Here is a 14,438-nt window from a genome sequence, read left to right as displayed (position 1 = left end):
CTACGGTTCGTATTCAGTGTTGCCATAGTCGTCTTGACCGTCCGTACCATACGCCCATATGCCCCCATATGAGGGCCGATGGTGGGTTAAAGCACCAACGAGTCTTGGCATTGGTGAAGACATTGGCACAGCCTGTCCCGATCCGACGTATCTGCTCTTGGAGTTCCTTGTTGGCTGCCTTCAGATTGGTACCATTATCGGAGAAAATGATAATTGGTGGGCCTCTACGCAGCACAAATCTCCGTATGGCCATGATACACGAGTCAGTGTTCAATTTGTGTGCAATCTCTAAATGCACTGTTCGGATCGTCAGGCATGTAAAAAGTACAACCCACCTTTTTTGTACGCGTCGTCTCAATGTCACCTCGATTGGCCCAAAATAGTCGACGCCAACGTAACTAAATGGTCGCAGGAACGGCATCAATCGTTCAACCGGTAGAGGTGTTATAGTAGGTACTTGCGGTCGACTCTTCTTGATTCGACACCATTGGCAATTTTTCATCGCCCTCTTCACACCACTTCGCAGCTTCGGGATATATTGGGCTGTTTCAAAAGTTTATGATTTGCTCAGCATCTACTATCCTACACGCGAATGATATGTCCACCCATACCTATCATCGCTCACGCACCGTGTTACAGTCGAATACGACCCATCCACATGCCTATCTTATGTCTAGCATAAGGCATCTCAAGTGTTGAGAAAGTTCGTGCACCTCGAGGAAGGTTCTTTTGAAACAAATCAATAGAAGCCATCCTATGCGCGATCAGTGTGACTACCCGCACATATCATCGCTCACGCACCGTGTTACAGTCGAATACGACCCATCCACATGCCTATCTTATGTCTAGCATAAGGCATCTCAAGTGTTGAGAAAGTTCGTGCACCTCGAGGAAGGTTCTTTTGAAACAAATCAATAGAAGCCATCCTATGCGCGATCAGTGTGACTACCCGCACATATCATCGCTCACGCACCGTGTTACAGTCGAATACGACCCATCCACATGCCTATCTTATGTCTAGCATAAGGCATCTCAAGTGTTGAGAAAGTTCGTGCACCTCGAGGAAGGTTCTTTTGAAACAAATCAATAGAAGCCATCCTATGCGCGATCAGTGTGATTACCCGCACATATCATCGCTCACGCACCACGTTGCAGTCGAATGTGACCCATCCACATGCCTATCTTATGTCTAGCATAAGGCATCTCAAGTGTTGAGAAAGTTCGTGCACCTCGAGGAAGGTTCTTTTGAAACAAATCAATAGAAGCCATCCTATGCGCGATCAGTGTGACTACCCGCACATATCATCGCTCACGCACCGTGTTACAGTCGAATACGACCCATCCACATGCCTATCTTATGTCTAGCATAAGGCATCTCAAGTGTTGAGAAAGTTCGTGCACCTCGAGGAAGGTTCTTTTGAAACAAATCAATAGAAGCCATCCTATGCGCGATCAGTGTGACTACCCGCACATATCATCGCTCACGCACCGTGTTACAGTCGAATACGACCCATCCACATGCCTATCTTATGTCTAGCATAAGGCATCTCAAGTGTTGAGAAAGTTCGTGCACCTCGAGGAAGGTTCTTTTGAAACAAATCAATAGAAGCCATCCTATGCGCGATCAGTGTGACTACCCGCACATATCATCGCTCACGCACCACGTTGCAGTCGAATGTGACCCATCCACATGCCTATCTTATGTCTAGCATGTATATTAACTTCGCACAACATCACCACAACGTTCATCCTCGGTAAATTCGTTCCTCGTTCGCATACACGATAGCCATACACTAGCCAAAAGATTCCCATACACAATTACTAGCACGCATAAAAGCGTGAGAGGGGGTATTGTTCACATGTCCACGCTCGCTTATCACGAGGTAGCTGCACCACATTGATGTAAACGACCCAACACACACAGACGACCGAGCGAGCGCACGCTTTTTTTCCCCTACTGCATACCTACAGCATACGCTGAGGAGGCATAACAATGGAGAAAAAAAACTCGGAGCGAGAGAGCGGTAACTACCCGTGTGGTGCTACTAGCTGCACTGATGCGATGCGTCTTACATGGGAGGTATTTCAATGTTCGACACACCGTACTGCACAGGGTTCGCATGGCACACGAGAAAGCCACAATCGCCTTATGCCCCTTCGACGTTCAACGCACGACACGACACCACACACTGGAGTACGTACGTCTCACCACGTAGTGAGGGTAGGGGTTCGACACACGAAACTCACTGGATTCGATACAAGCTCAAAAGGTTTACCCTCCCTGGTGCCGACCAGACTCACTGGATTCGATAGACGTTCGACCCTACCGACAGTAACTTGACCCCACCCGTACGGCATCGTACTACCGAACATCCATACAAGCTTCGCAAGTTATGCCTCAAACTTTTCACTCACCAACTTTCCCCACAATAGTGTAAACATGGTCATACCAACGTTGCCTCGGTATGGGTATATACCACACTGGGGACATCGTTATAGGAGTGCCTTGGATAGACTTGTACCGCTAGCCGAGACACCATGCTGGGTCGGGAAATGTTCACGCACCGCAATCGGTACCAGTGCCGGGTGTCGGTCATATTCCGATGGGGGGTAACCCTACTATTGAACTCGTACTTGTACTTGGGCCGTGCCTAAGGTGTTGGTTGTTTCAATAGTTGGTTACTTGTTTCAATAGTTGACATTTTTTCAATAGTTGAACTTTTTTCCAACAGTTTCAGTTTTCCCGTAGGTAAAGATGATGATGTGTGACCAATGTGTGAATGTGTTGTTTTTTTTTTTCAATAGTCATGTACGCGCCGTTGTCGATGTTATACACACTGCGTACTGCGGGTGAGAAATAAAACAAACTGTTGTGCTGTGCTGTGCTTGATGTTGGCTTGGTGTTATTGTATTATCGAATTGGACTTAATACCAGTGCCGGGCCGATGCACACACTGCGTACTGCGAGTGCTGGCTCGCGCAGTGACAAATTAAACAAACTGTTGCGCTGTTGTGTTGTGTGCGCTGTGTGGGGGAGACTTTTCATCACACTTGACACGCGCATTCTTACCCTCGATGTTGCCTTGGTGTTATTGTGTTATCGAATTGGACTTAATATCAGTGCCGGACTGTTGCGCTGTTGTGTTGTGTGCGCTGTGCGGGGGACTTTTCCAACACTTGACACTTTGCATTCCGGGACGTGGACGCTTTCTGGGACTTAGTGTTATTGTCGGCGGGGCAGTGTTTTACACATTGCGTACTGCGGGGGTTGGCTCGCGCAGCGCTGTTGTGTGCTGTATGCTGGGGGGACTTGGACGCTTTCTGGCACTTAGTGTTATTGTCGGCGGGGCAGTGTTTTACACATTGCGTACTGCGAGTGCTGGCTTGCGCAGTGAGAAATTCAACAAACCGTTGCGCTGTTGTGTTGTGTGCGCTGTGTGGGGGACTTTTCCAACACTTGACACTTTGCATTCCGGGACGTGGACGCGTTCTGGGACTTGGTGTTATTGCCGACGGGGCAGTGTTATACACACTGCGTACTGCGAGTGCTGGCTTGCGCAGTGAGAAATTCAACAAACCGTTGCGCTGTTGTGTTGTGTGCGCTGTGTGGGGGACTTTTCCAACACTTGACACTTTGCATTCCTGGACGTGGACGCGTTCTGGGTCTTAGTGTTATGGTCGACGGGGCAGTGTTTTACACATTGCGTACTGCGGGGGTTGGCTCGCGCAGCGCTGTTGTGTGCTGTATGCTGGGGGGACTTGGACGCTTTCTGGCACTTAGTGTTATTGTCGGCGGGGCAGTGTTTTACACATTGCGTACTGCGAGTGCTGGCTTGCGCAGTGAGAAATTCAACAAACCGTTGCGCTGTTGTGTTGTGTGCGCTGTGTGGGGGACTTTTCCAACACTTGACACTTTGCATTCCGGGACGTGGACGCGTTCTGGGACTTGGTGTTATTGCCGACGGGGCAGTGTTATACACACTGCGTACTGCGAGTGCTGGCTTGCGCAGTGAGAAATTCAACAAACCGTTGCGCTGTTGTGTTGTGTGCGCTGTGTGGGGGACTTTTCCAACACTTGACACTTTGCATTCCTGGACGTGGACGCGTTCTGGGTCTTAGTGTTATGGTCGACGGGGCAGTGTTTTACACATTGCGTACTGCGGGGGTTGGCTCGCGCAGCGCTGTTGTGTGCTGTATGCTGGGGGGACTTGGACGCTTTCTGGCACTTAGTGTTATTGTCGGCGGGGCAGTGTTTTACACATTGCGTACTGCGAGTGCTGGCTTGCGCAGTGAGAAATTCAACAAACCGTTGCGCTGTTGTGTTGTGTGCGCTGTGTGGGGGACTTTTCCACCACTTGACACTTTGCATTCCTGGACGTGGACGCGTTCTGGGTCTTAGTGTTATGGTCGACGGGGCAGTGTTTTACACATTGCGTACTGCGGGGGTTGGCTCGCGCAGCGCTGTTGTGTGCTGTATGCTGGGGGGACTTGGACGCTTTCTGGCACTTAGTGTTATTGTCGGCGGGGCAGTGTTTTACACATTGCGTACTGCGAGTGCTGGCTTGCGCAGTGAGAAATTCAACAAACCGTTGCGCTGTTGTGTTGTGTGCGCTGTGTGGGGGACTTTTCCAACACTTGACACTTTGCATTCCGGGACGTGGACGCGTTCTGGGACTTGGTGTTATTGCCGACGGGGCAGTGTTATACACACTGCGTACTGCGAGTGCTGGCTTGCGCAGTGAGAAATTCAACAAACCGTTGCGCTGTTGTGTTGTGTGCGCTGTGTGGGGGACTTTTCCAACACTTGACACTTTGCATTCCTGGACGTGGACGCGTTCTGGGTCTTAGTGTTATGGTCGACGGGGCAGTGTTTTACACATTGCGTACTGCGGGGGTTGGCTCGCGCAGCGCTGTTGTGTGCTGTATGCTGGGGGGACTTGGACGCTTTCTGGCACTTAGTGTTATTGTCGGCGGGGCAGTGTTTTACACATTGCGTACTGCGAGTGCTGGCTTGCGCAGTGAGAAATTCAACAAACCGTTGCGCTGTTGTGTTGTGTGCGCTGTGTGGGGGACTTTTCCAACACTTGACACTTTGCATTCCTGGACGTGGACGCGTTCTGGGTCTTAGTGTTATGGTCGACGGGGCAGTGTTTTACACATTGCGTACTGCGGGGGTTGGCTCGCGCAGCGCTGTTGTGTGCTGTATGCTGGGGGGACTTGGACGCTTTCTGGCACTTAGTGTTATTGTCGGCGGGGCAGTGTTTTACACATTGCGTACTGCGAGTGCTGGCTTGCGCAGTGAGAAATTCAACAAACCGTTGCGCTGTTGTGTTGTGTGCGCTGTGTGGGGGACTTTTCCAACACTTGACACTTTGCATTCCGGGACGTGGACGCGTTCTGGGACTTGGTGTTATTGCCGACGGGGCAGTGTTATACACACTGCGTACTGCGAGTGCTGGCTTGCGCAGTGAGAAATTCAACAAACCGTTGCGCTGTTGTGTTGTGTGCGCTGTGTGGGGGACTTTTCCAACACTTGACACTTTGCATTCCTGGACGTGGACGCGTTCTGGGTCTTAGTGTTATGGTCGACGGGGCAGTGTTTTACACATTGCGTACTGCGGGGGTTGGCTCGCGCAGCGCTGTTGTGTGCTGTATGCTGGGGGGACTTGGACGCTTTCTGGCACTTAGTGTTATTGTCGGCGGGGCAGTGTTTTACACATTGCGTACTGCGGGTGCTGGTGTGCGGGTGTTGTGCACTTGAGACTTGTCATTCCAGGACATGGAATGATTTCACACACACGTACGATTGCATACTACCAGGCGCAAAGCGATTTAATGAAAAAAGAGAGAAGCCGCCAGCGCGGACAGCACTAAGCTACCACGGTGGGACTTCTCTCTTACGGAACACGACGCACCCGGGCAAGACTGCGCAAGCTACTGTGCCGCGCCGATGCTGATGGGGCAATGTTACACGTACTGCGCGCTGGGTCGCGCAGTGAGAAATTGAACAAACTGTTGCGCTGTTGTGTGCTGTATGCTGGGGGGACATGGACGCTTTCTGGGACTTAGTGTTATTGTCGGCGGGGCAGTGTTTTACACATTGCGTACTGCGGGTGCTGGTGTGCGGGTGTTGTGCACTTGAGACTTGTCATTCCAGGACATGGAATGGTTTCACACACATACGCGGTTGCATACTACCAGGCGCAGGATGAAATAAAAAAAAAGTAAAGTAATATCCAGCGAGGGGAATGGCTTCACACACGCACTTGGTGTTATAGCATTATCGTACTTATCGCCGATGCTGCGTACTGCGGGCGTTGGCTCGCGCAGACTGTTGTGTGCTGTGTTGTGCTGGGGGACAACACTTGACAGTTGTTATTCCCGGCCATGGGATGATTTCACACACACGCACGATTGCATACTACCAGGCGCAATGCGATTTAATGAAAAAAGAGAGAAGCAGCCAGCGCGGGCAGCACTAAGCTACCACGGTGGGACTTCTCTCTTACGGGACACGACGCACCCGCCCATCACATAGCGCATCGCAAGGGCAATACTGCACAAGCTACTGTGCCGCGCCGATGCTGATGGGGCATTGTTACACGTACTGCGTGCTGGGTCGCGCAGTGAGAAATTGAACAAACTGTTGTGCTGTGCTGTGCTGGGGGGGGGGACTTTGCCAAAACATGCTACTTTGCATTCCAGGACATGGTGCACAGCTTATACCGCTAGCAGAGACACCTCGTTCGATCGGGGCAACTTGGGACACCGTAATCAGTACCAGTGCCGGGTGTGGGTCGGATTCCGATGGGGGGTGATCCGGGAACATATTTCTTGGACTTAGAATATTGTTCGGACTTAGAATTTTTTCGACTTATGACCTCGTTTCTGGGACTTAGCCGTAGAACCAGATGTAATGCGTGTTGCATAGATTAAGGCGCAGGGGAATTTAATAAAAAAGAGAGAAGCCCCACACATTTAGGGGGGCTTCTCTCTTTTTTATTGGACGATACACAACACATAACATACATGACATAACACTGACCTAGAAGCAGTATTTACCACCGTATTTTATGACCCGCTTCCACCTCGCAGGTAGGGAATCTATGCCTCTGGCATAGAACGTAGGAGGCTTGCTATCGAAGAACTCTTTTAGGAATGCGCTCATCTCGTCCTTAGTCCTGAAGAGTTTATTCCTAAGCTTATTACTCAATGACCTGAATAAATGGTAGTCCGATGGACTGATGTCTGGTGAGTAAGGAGGATGGTTCAATATGTTAAATCCCAGGCTCCTCGCCTTATCTATCGTTTCATGTGCCCTATGGCACGGAGCGTTATCGTGTAGTAGGGGTACCGGCCTATGTTTACTCACTCCCAGTATACCAGCCACCTTTTCCAGCTGCTTCTGATATCGTTTACGGTTAACAGATACACCCTTGTCTAGCAATTCCCAGTGTATAATGCCTCGTCGATCCCAAAACACACAGAGCATGTTCCACTTGCGATTCATCCTGTCTTTGGCGATTGTCTTCGGCATGGCGCCTTTTACGATCCAATGTATGCCTCTGTGAGGCGCAAACATGGGTATCTTAGATTCATCACAAGTGACCAAATTATCGAGCATACCCTGGTCTCGTTCACTTTGTCTGAGTAGTCGTTGGGCTAGTTTCACCCGCTTTGCAAGGTTGACTGGGTCTAGCTTGTGTGGGTGGTATCCCATTCTTTTTGGCACATAGTTTAGTTTATGCAACGTTCGCATAACAGTCGCTGCCGAACAGTTGTATTTCTGGGCCATAGACCTCGTAGATTGCTGGCTGTTTTGTTTCACATCAGCAAGCAGTGTTGCTGTGTTATCGATTGCCTTCGGACGGCCTTTGCGTGGACGATCCGCGCAGTTCCTGTCGGTATCGAACCTTTTGTACCACATCGTAACCGTTCTACGAGTAACAGTTTGTCCATATGTGGAATTCAATGCCAAGAGGGTGTCCGACACTGAATCACCCATGTCGTAGTGGTGCAAGATGAACATTCTTGTTTCAGTTCTAGATAGTCTTATGGTTTGTATATCATATTGACTAGCATCTATCGGCTCTAGGACAACTCTGAGTTCTTTCAGAGAGTCTAATTGGATCGTCTGCTGTGTATCAAACGACTCTATGTCTACAGAAGGGGACTGGGGTAGTTGCATCACTCTGGATGACGATGCTAGTGGTTCCCATGATACTGATAAGGGTGGCGTTGCTAAGGGGTGGTCAGACCATTGCTGCTCACTATTCGATTCCACGTGTAGTGGGTCTTGTGTCATTTCGGATGACGATGGCGATGCTAAGGGGTGGTCAGACCATTGCTGCTCGCTCTTCGATTCTTCGTACAGTGGGTCTTGTGTCATTTCGGATGGCGATGACGGTGCTAATGGGTGGTCAGACCACTGCTGCTCGCTCTTCGATTCTTCATCCGGATTTATATCTATAACCGGAGAAGGGAATAGCGATGAGGACGAGGACGAGGACGAGGACGAGGACGAGGACGAGGACGAGGACGATGATGATGAGGACGATGATGACGATGAGGACGACGATGAGGACGACGATGCCACTGAGTTAACACAACAAGGACACTTCTTAGGGTGATGAATACGCTTCGATCTTCGCATTGGGTTGGTTTTGCTTTTCATGTGGTTCCCACGAGTCGCTAGGGAAAATATATGGTCGACTGTGGACTACCCTGCCATACCACAGCAAGGGCAACATTACTGTGAGGTTTGCCCCGGTACCCCACAGGGTCCGTTCGCGGCTTCATATTTGTATCGCCCCTTCCACCATTCAACTATCGGCACGGATCGTATACACACCTTAAGCTTTGGGGCCCGAGTGCCCCCTTCTCTGTCTGCATACGACCTAAGGTCCCACCGAGGTTGGTTACTCGATCTTTCCGAAGGTTGCTCGTATCCCAGTCGGTACCACGGGGAGGTAGAGATAGGAGTTGCTGAATCATAGGCTACCATCATAAATGGATCATCATAATGAGTTATATGTTCGCTGTATTCAGCCATTTACCGACCACTGTTTAATATATACATGTGGCCCCGAAAGCAGTGCATAAGTATTGATCCATCCTTTCCAAAACTTTTGCAACACACCAATAGCCACACCATAGGAATTTCCAAGGGCATCGCTATTGGGCTGTTTCAAAAGTTTATGATTTGCTCAGCATCTACTATCCTACACGCGAATGATATGTCCACCCATACCTATCATCGCTCACGCACCGTGTTACAGTCGAATACGACCCATCCACATGCCTATCTTATGTCTAGCATAAGGCATCTCAAGTGTTGAGAAAGTTCGTGCACCTCGAGGAAGGTTCTTTTGAAACAAATCAATAGAAGCCATCCTATGCGCGATCAGTGTGACTACCCGCACATATCATCGCTCACGCACCGTGTTACAGTCGAATACGACCCATCCACATGCCTATCTTATGTCTAGCATAAGGCATCTCAAGTGTTGAGAAAGTTCGTGCACCTCGAGGAAGGTTCTTTTGAAACAAATCAATAGAAGCCATCCTATGCGCGATCAGTGTGACTACCCGCACATATCATCGCTCACGCACCGTGTTACAGTCGAATACGACCCATCCACATGCCTATCTTATGTCTAGCATAAGGCATCTCAAGTGTTGAGAAAGTTCGTGCACCTCGAGGAAGGTTCTTTTGAAACAAATCAATAGAAGCCATCCTATGCGCGATCAGTGTGATTACCCGCACATATCATCGCTCACGCACCACGTTGCAGTCGAATGTGACCCATCCACATGCCTATCTTATGTCTAGCATAAGGCATCTCAAGTGTTGAGAAAGTTCGTGCACCTCGAGGAAGGTTCTTTTGAAACAAATCAATAGAAGCCATCCTATGCGCGATCAGTGTGACTACCCGCACATATCATCGCTCACGCACCGTGTTACAGTCGAATACGACCCATCCACATGCCTATCTTATGTCTAGCATAAGGCATCTCAAGTGTTGAGAAAGTTCGTGCACCTCGAGGAAGGTTCTTTTGAAACAAATCAATAGAAGCCATCCTATGCGCGATCAGTGTGATTACCCGCACATATCATCGCTCACGCACCACGTTGCAGTCGAATGTGACCCATCCACATGCCTATCTTATGTCTAGCATAAGGCATCTCAAGTGTTGAGAAAGTTCGTGCACCTCGAGGAAGGTTCTTTTGAAACAAATCAATAGAAGCCATCCTATGCGCGATCAGTGTGACTACCCGCACATATCATCGCTCACGCACCGTGTTACAGTCGAATACGACCCATCCACATGCCTATCTTATGTCTAGCATAAGGCATCTCAAGTGTTGAGAAAGTTCGTGCACCTCGAGGAAGGTTCTTTTGAAACAAATCAATAGAAGCCATCCTATGCGCGATCAGTGTGACTACCCGCACATATCATCGCTCACGCACCGTGTTACAGTCGAATACGACCCATCCACATGCCTATCTTATGTCTAGCATAAGGCATCTCAAGTGTTGAGAAAGTTCGTGCACCTCGAGGAAGGTTCTTTTGAAACAAATCAATAGAAGCCATCCTATGCGCGATCAGTGTGACTACCCGCACATATCATCGCTCACGCACCACGTTGCAGTCGAATGTGACCCATCCACATGCCTATCTTATGTCTAGCATGTATATTAACTTCGCACAACATCACCACAACGTTCATCCTCGGTAAATTCGTTCCTCGTTCGCATACACGATAGCCATACACTAGCCAAAAGATTCCCATACACAATTACTAGCACGCATAAAAGCGTGAGAGGGGGTATTGTTCACATGTCCACGCTCGCTTATCACGAGGTAGCTGCACCACATTGATGTAAACGACCCAACACACACAGACGAGCGAGCGAGCGCACGCTTTTTTTCCCCTACTGCATACCTACAGCATACGCTGAGGAGGCATAACAATGGAGAAAAAAAACTCGGAGCGAGAGAGCGGTAACTACCCGTGTGGTGCTACTAGCTGCACTGATGCGATGCGTCTTACATGGGAGGTATTTCAATGTTCGACACACCGTACTGCACAGGGTTCGCATGGCACACGAGAAAGCCACAATCGCCTTATGCCCCTTCGACGTTCAACGCACGACACGACACCACACACTGGAGTACGTACGTCTCACCACGTAGTGAGGGTAGGGGTTCGACACACGAAACTCACTGGATTCGATACAAGCTCAAAAGGTTTACCCTCCCTGGTGCCGACCAGACTCACTGGATTCGATAGACGTTCGACCCTACCGACAGTAACTTGACCCCACCCGTACGGCATCGTACTACCGAACATCCATACAAGCTTCGCAAGTTATGCCTCAAACTTTTCACTCACCAACTTTCCCCACAATAGTGTAAACATGGTCATACCAACGTTGCCTCGGTATGGGTATATACCACACTGGGGACATCGTTATAGGAGTGCCTTGGATAGACTTGTACCGCTAGCCGAGACACCATGCTGGGTCGGGAAATGTTCACGCACCGCAATCGGTACCAGTGCCGGGTGTCGGTCATATTCCGATGGGGGGTAACCCTACTATTGAACTCGTACTTGTACTTGGGCCGTGCCTAAGGTGTTGGTTGTTTCAATAGTTGGTTACTTGTTTCAATAGTTGACATTTTTTCAATAGTTGAACTTTTTTCCAACAGTTTCAGTTTTCCCGTAGGTAAAGATGATGATGTGTGACCAATGTGTGAATGTGTTGTTTTTTTTTTTCAATAGTCATGTACGCGCCGTTGTCGATGTTATACACACTGCGTACTGCGGGTGAGAAATAAAACAAACTGTTGTGCTGTGCTGTGCTTGATGTTGGCTTGGTGTTATTGTATTATCGAATTGGACTTAATACCAGTGCCGGGCCGATGCACACACTGCGTACTGCGAGTGCTGGCTCGCGCAGTGACAAATTAAACAAACTGTTGCGCTGTTGTGTTGTGTGCGCTGTGTGGGGGAGACTTTTCATCACACTTGACACGCGCATTCTTACCCTCGATGTTGCCTTGGTGTTATTGTGTTATCGAATTGGACTTAATATCAGTGCCGGACTGTTGCGCTGTTGTGTTGTGTGCGCTGTGCGGGGGACTTTTCCAACACTTGACACTTTGCATTCCGGGACGTGGACGCTTTCTGGGACTTAGTGTTATTGTCGGCGGGGCAGTGTTTTACACATTGCGTACTGCGGGGGTTGGCTCGCGCAGCGCTGTTGTGTGCTGTATGCTGGGGGGACTTGGACGCTTTCTGGCACTTAGTGTTATTGTCGGCGGGGCAGTGTTTTACACATTGCGTACTGCGAGTGCTGGCTTGCGCAGTGAGAAATTCAACAAACCGTTGCGCTGTTGTGTTGTGTGCGCTGTGTGGGGGACTTTTCCAACACTTGACACTTTGCATTCCGGGACGTGGACGCGTTCTGGGACTTGGTGTTATTGCCGACGGGGCAGTGTTATACACACTGCGTACTGCGAGTGCTGGCTTGCGCAGTGAGAAATTCAACAAACCGTTGCGCTGTTGTGTTGTGTGCGCTGTGTGGGGGACTTTTCCAACACTTGACACTTTGCATTCCTGGACGTGGACGCGTTCTGGGTCTTAGTGTTATGGTCGACGGGGCAGTGTTTTACACATTGCGTACTGCGGGGGTTGGCTCGCGCAGCGCTGTTGTGTGCTGTATGCTGGGGGGACTTGGACGCTTTCTGGCACTTAGTGTTATTGTCGGCGGGGCAGTGTTTTACACATTGCGTACTGCGAGTGCTGGCTTGCGCAGTGAGAAATTCAACAAACCGTTGCGCTGTTGTGTTGTGTGCGCTGTGTGGGGGACTTTTCCAACACTTGACACTTTGCATTCCGGGACGTGGACGCGTTCTGGGACTTGGTGTTATTGCCGACGGGGCAGTGTTATACACACTGCGTACTGCGAGTGCTGGCTTGCGCAGTGAGAAATTCAACAAACCGTTGCGCTGTTGTGTTGTGTGCGCTGTGTGGGGGACTTTTCCAACACTTGACACTTTGCATTCCTGGACGTGGACGCGTTCTGGGTCTTAGTGTTATGGTCGACGGGGCAGTGTTTTACACATTGCGTACTGCGGGGGTTGGCTCGCGCAGCGCTGTTGTGTGCTGTATGCTGGGGGGACTTGGACGCTTTCTGGCACTTAGTGTTATTGTCGGCGGGGCAGTGTTTTACACATTGCGTACTGCGAGTGCTGGCTTGCGCAGTGAGAAATTCAACAAACCGTTGCGCTGTTGTGTTGTGTGCGCTGTGTGGGGGACTTTTCCAACACTTGACACTTTGCATTCCTGGACGTGGACGCGTTCTGGGTCTTAGTGTTATGGTCGACGGGGCAGTGTTTTACACATTGCGTACTGCGGGGGTTGGCTCGCGCAGCGCTGTTGTGTGCTGTATGCTGGGGGGACTTGGACGCTTTCTGGCACTTAGTGTTATTGTCGGCGGGGCAGTGTTTTACACATTGCGTACTGCGAGTGCTGGCTTGCGCAGTGAGAAATTCAACAAACCGTTGCGCTGTTGTGTGTGTGCGCTGTGTGGGGGACTTTTCCAACACTTGACACTTTGCATTCCGGGACGTGGACGCGTTCTGGGACTTGGTGTTATTGCCGACGGGGCAGTGTTATACACACTGCGTACTGCGAGTGCTGGCTTGCGCAGTGAGAAAATTCAACAAACCGTTGCGCTGTTGTGTTGTGTGCGCTGTGTGGGGGACTTTTCCAACACTTGACACTTTGCATTCCTGGACGTGGACGCGTTCTGGGTCTTAGTGTTATGGTCGACGGGGCAGTGTTTTACACATTGCGTACTGCGGGGGTTGGCTCGCGCAGCGCTGTTGTGTGCTGTATGCTGGGGGGACTTGGACGCTTTCTGGCACTTAGTGTTATTGTCGGCGGGCAGTGTTTTACACATTGCGTACTGCGAGTGCTGGCTTGCGCAGTGAGAAATTCAACAAACCGTTGCGCTGTTGTGTTGTGTGCGCTGTGTGGGGGACTTTTCCAACACTTGACACTTTGCATTCCTGGACGTGGACGCGTTCTGGGTCTTAGTGTTATGGTCGACGGGGCAGTGTTTTACACATTGCGTACTGCGGGGGTTGGCTCGCGCAGCGCTGTTGTGTGCTGTATGCTGGGGGGACTTGGACGCTTTCTGGCACTTAGTGTTATTGTCGGCGGGGCAGTGTTTTACACATTGCGTACTGCGAGTGCTGGCTTGCGCAGTGAGAAATTCAACAAACCGTTGCGCTGTTGTGTTGTGTGCGCTGTGTGGGGGACTTTTCCAACACTTGACACTTTGCATTCCGGGACGTGGACGCGTTCTGGGACTTGGTGTTATTGCCGACGGGGCAGTGTTATACACACTGCGTACTGCGAGTGC

The 14,438-nt window shown here is 50.2% G+C and overlaps 1 protein-coding gene across 1 annotated transcript in view; it reads right to left on the bottom strand.

The window, feature by feature from the left end:
- LOC129774148 (uncharacterized) overlaps positions 1 to 14,438 on the bottom strand; it is a 47,128-nt gene continuing 32,690 nt past the window's right edge. Inside the window, exon 4 of the mRNA XM_055777845.1 lies at positions 1 to 178. Within this exon, the coding sequence (XP_055633820.1) occupies positions 1 to 178 (178 nt within the window). The remainder of the gene's footprint in view (positions 179 to 14,438) is intronic.

The sequence above is a fragment of the Toxorhynchites rutilus genome, chromosome 3, assembly GCF_029784135.1.
Source record: "Toxorhynchites rutilus septentrionalis strain SRP chromosome 3, ASM2978413v1, whole genome shotgun sequence".
In the NCBI taxonomy this organism is placed as follows: Eukaryota; Metazoa; Arthropoda; class Insecta; order Diptera; family Culicidae; genus Toxorhynchites; species Toxorhynchites rutilus.
The sequence above is the reverse complement of the archived record's forward strand: the minus strand, read 5'-3'. Positions and strand labels throughout refer to the sequence as shown.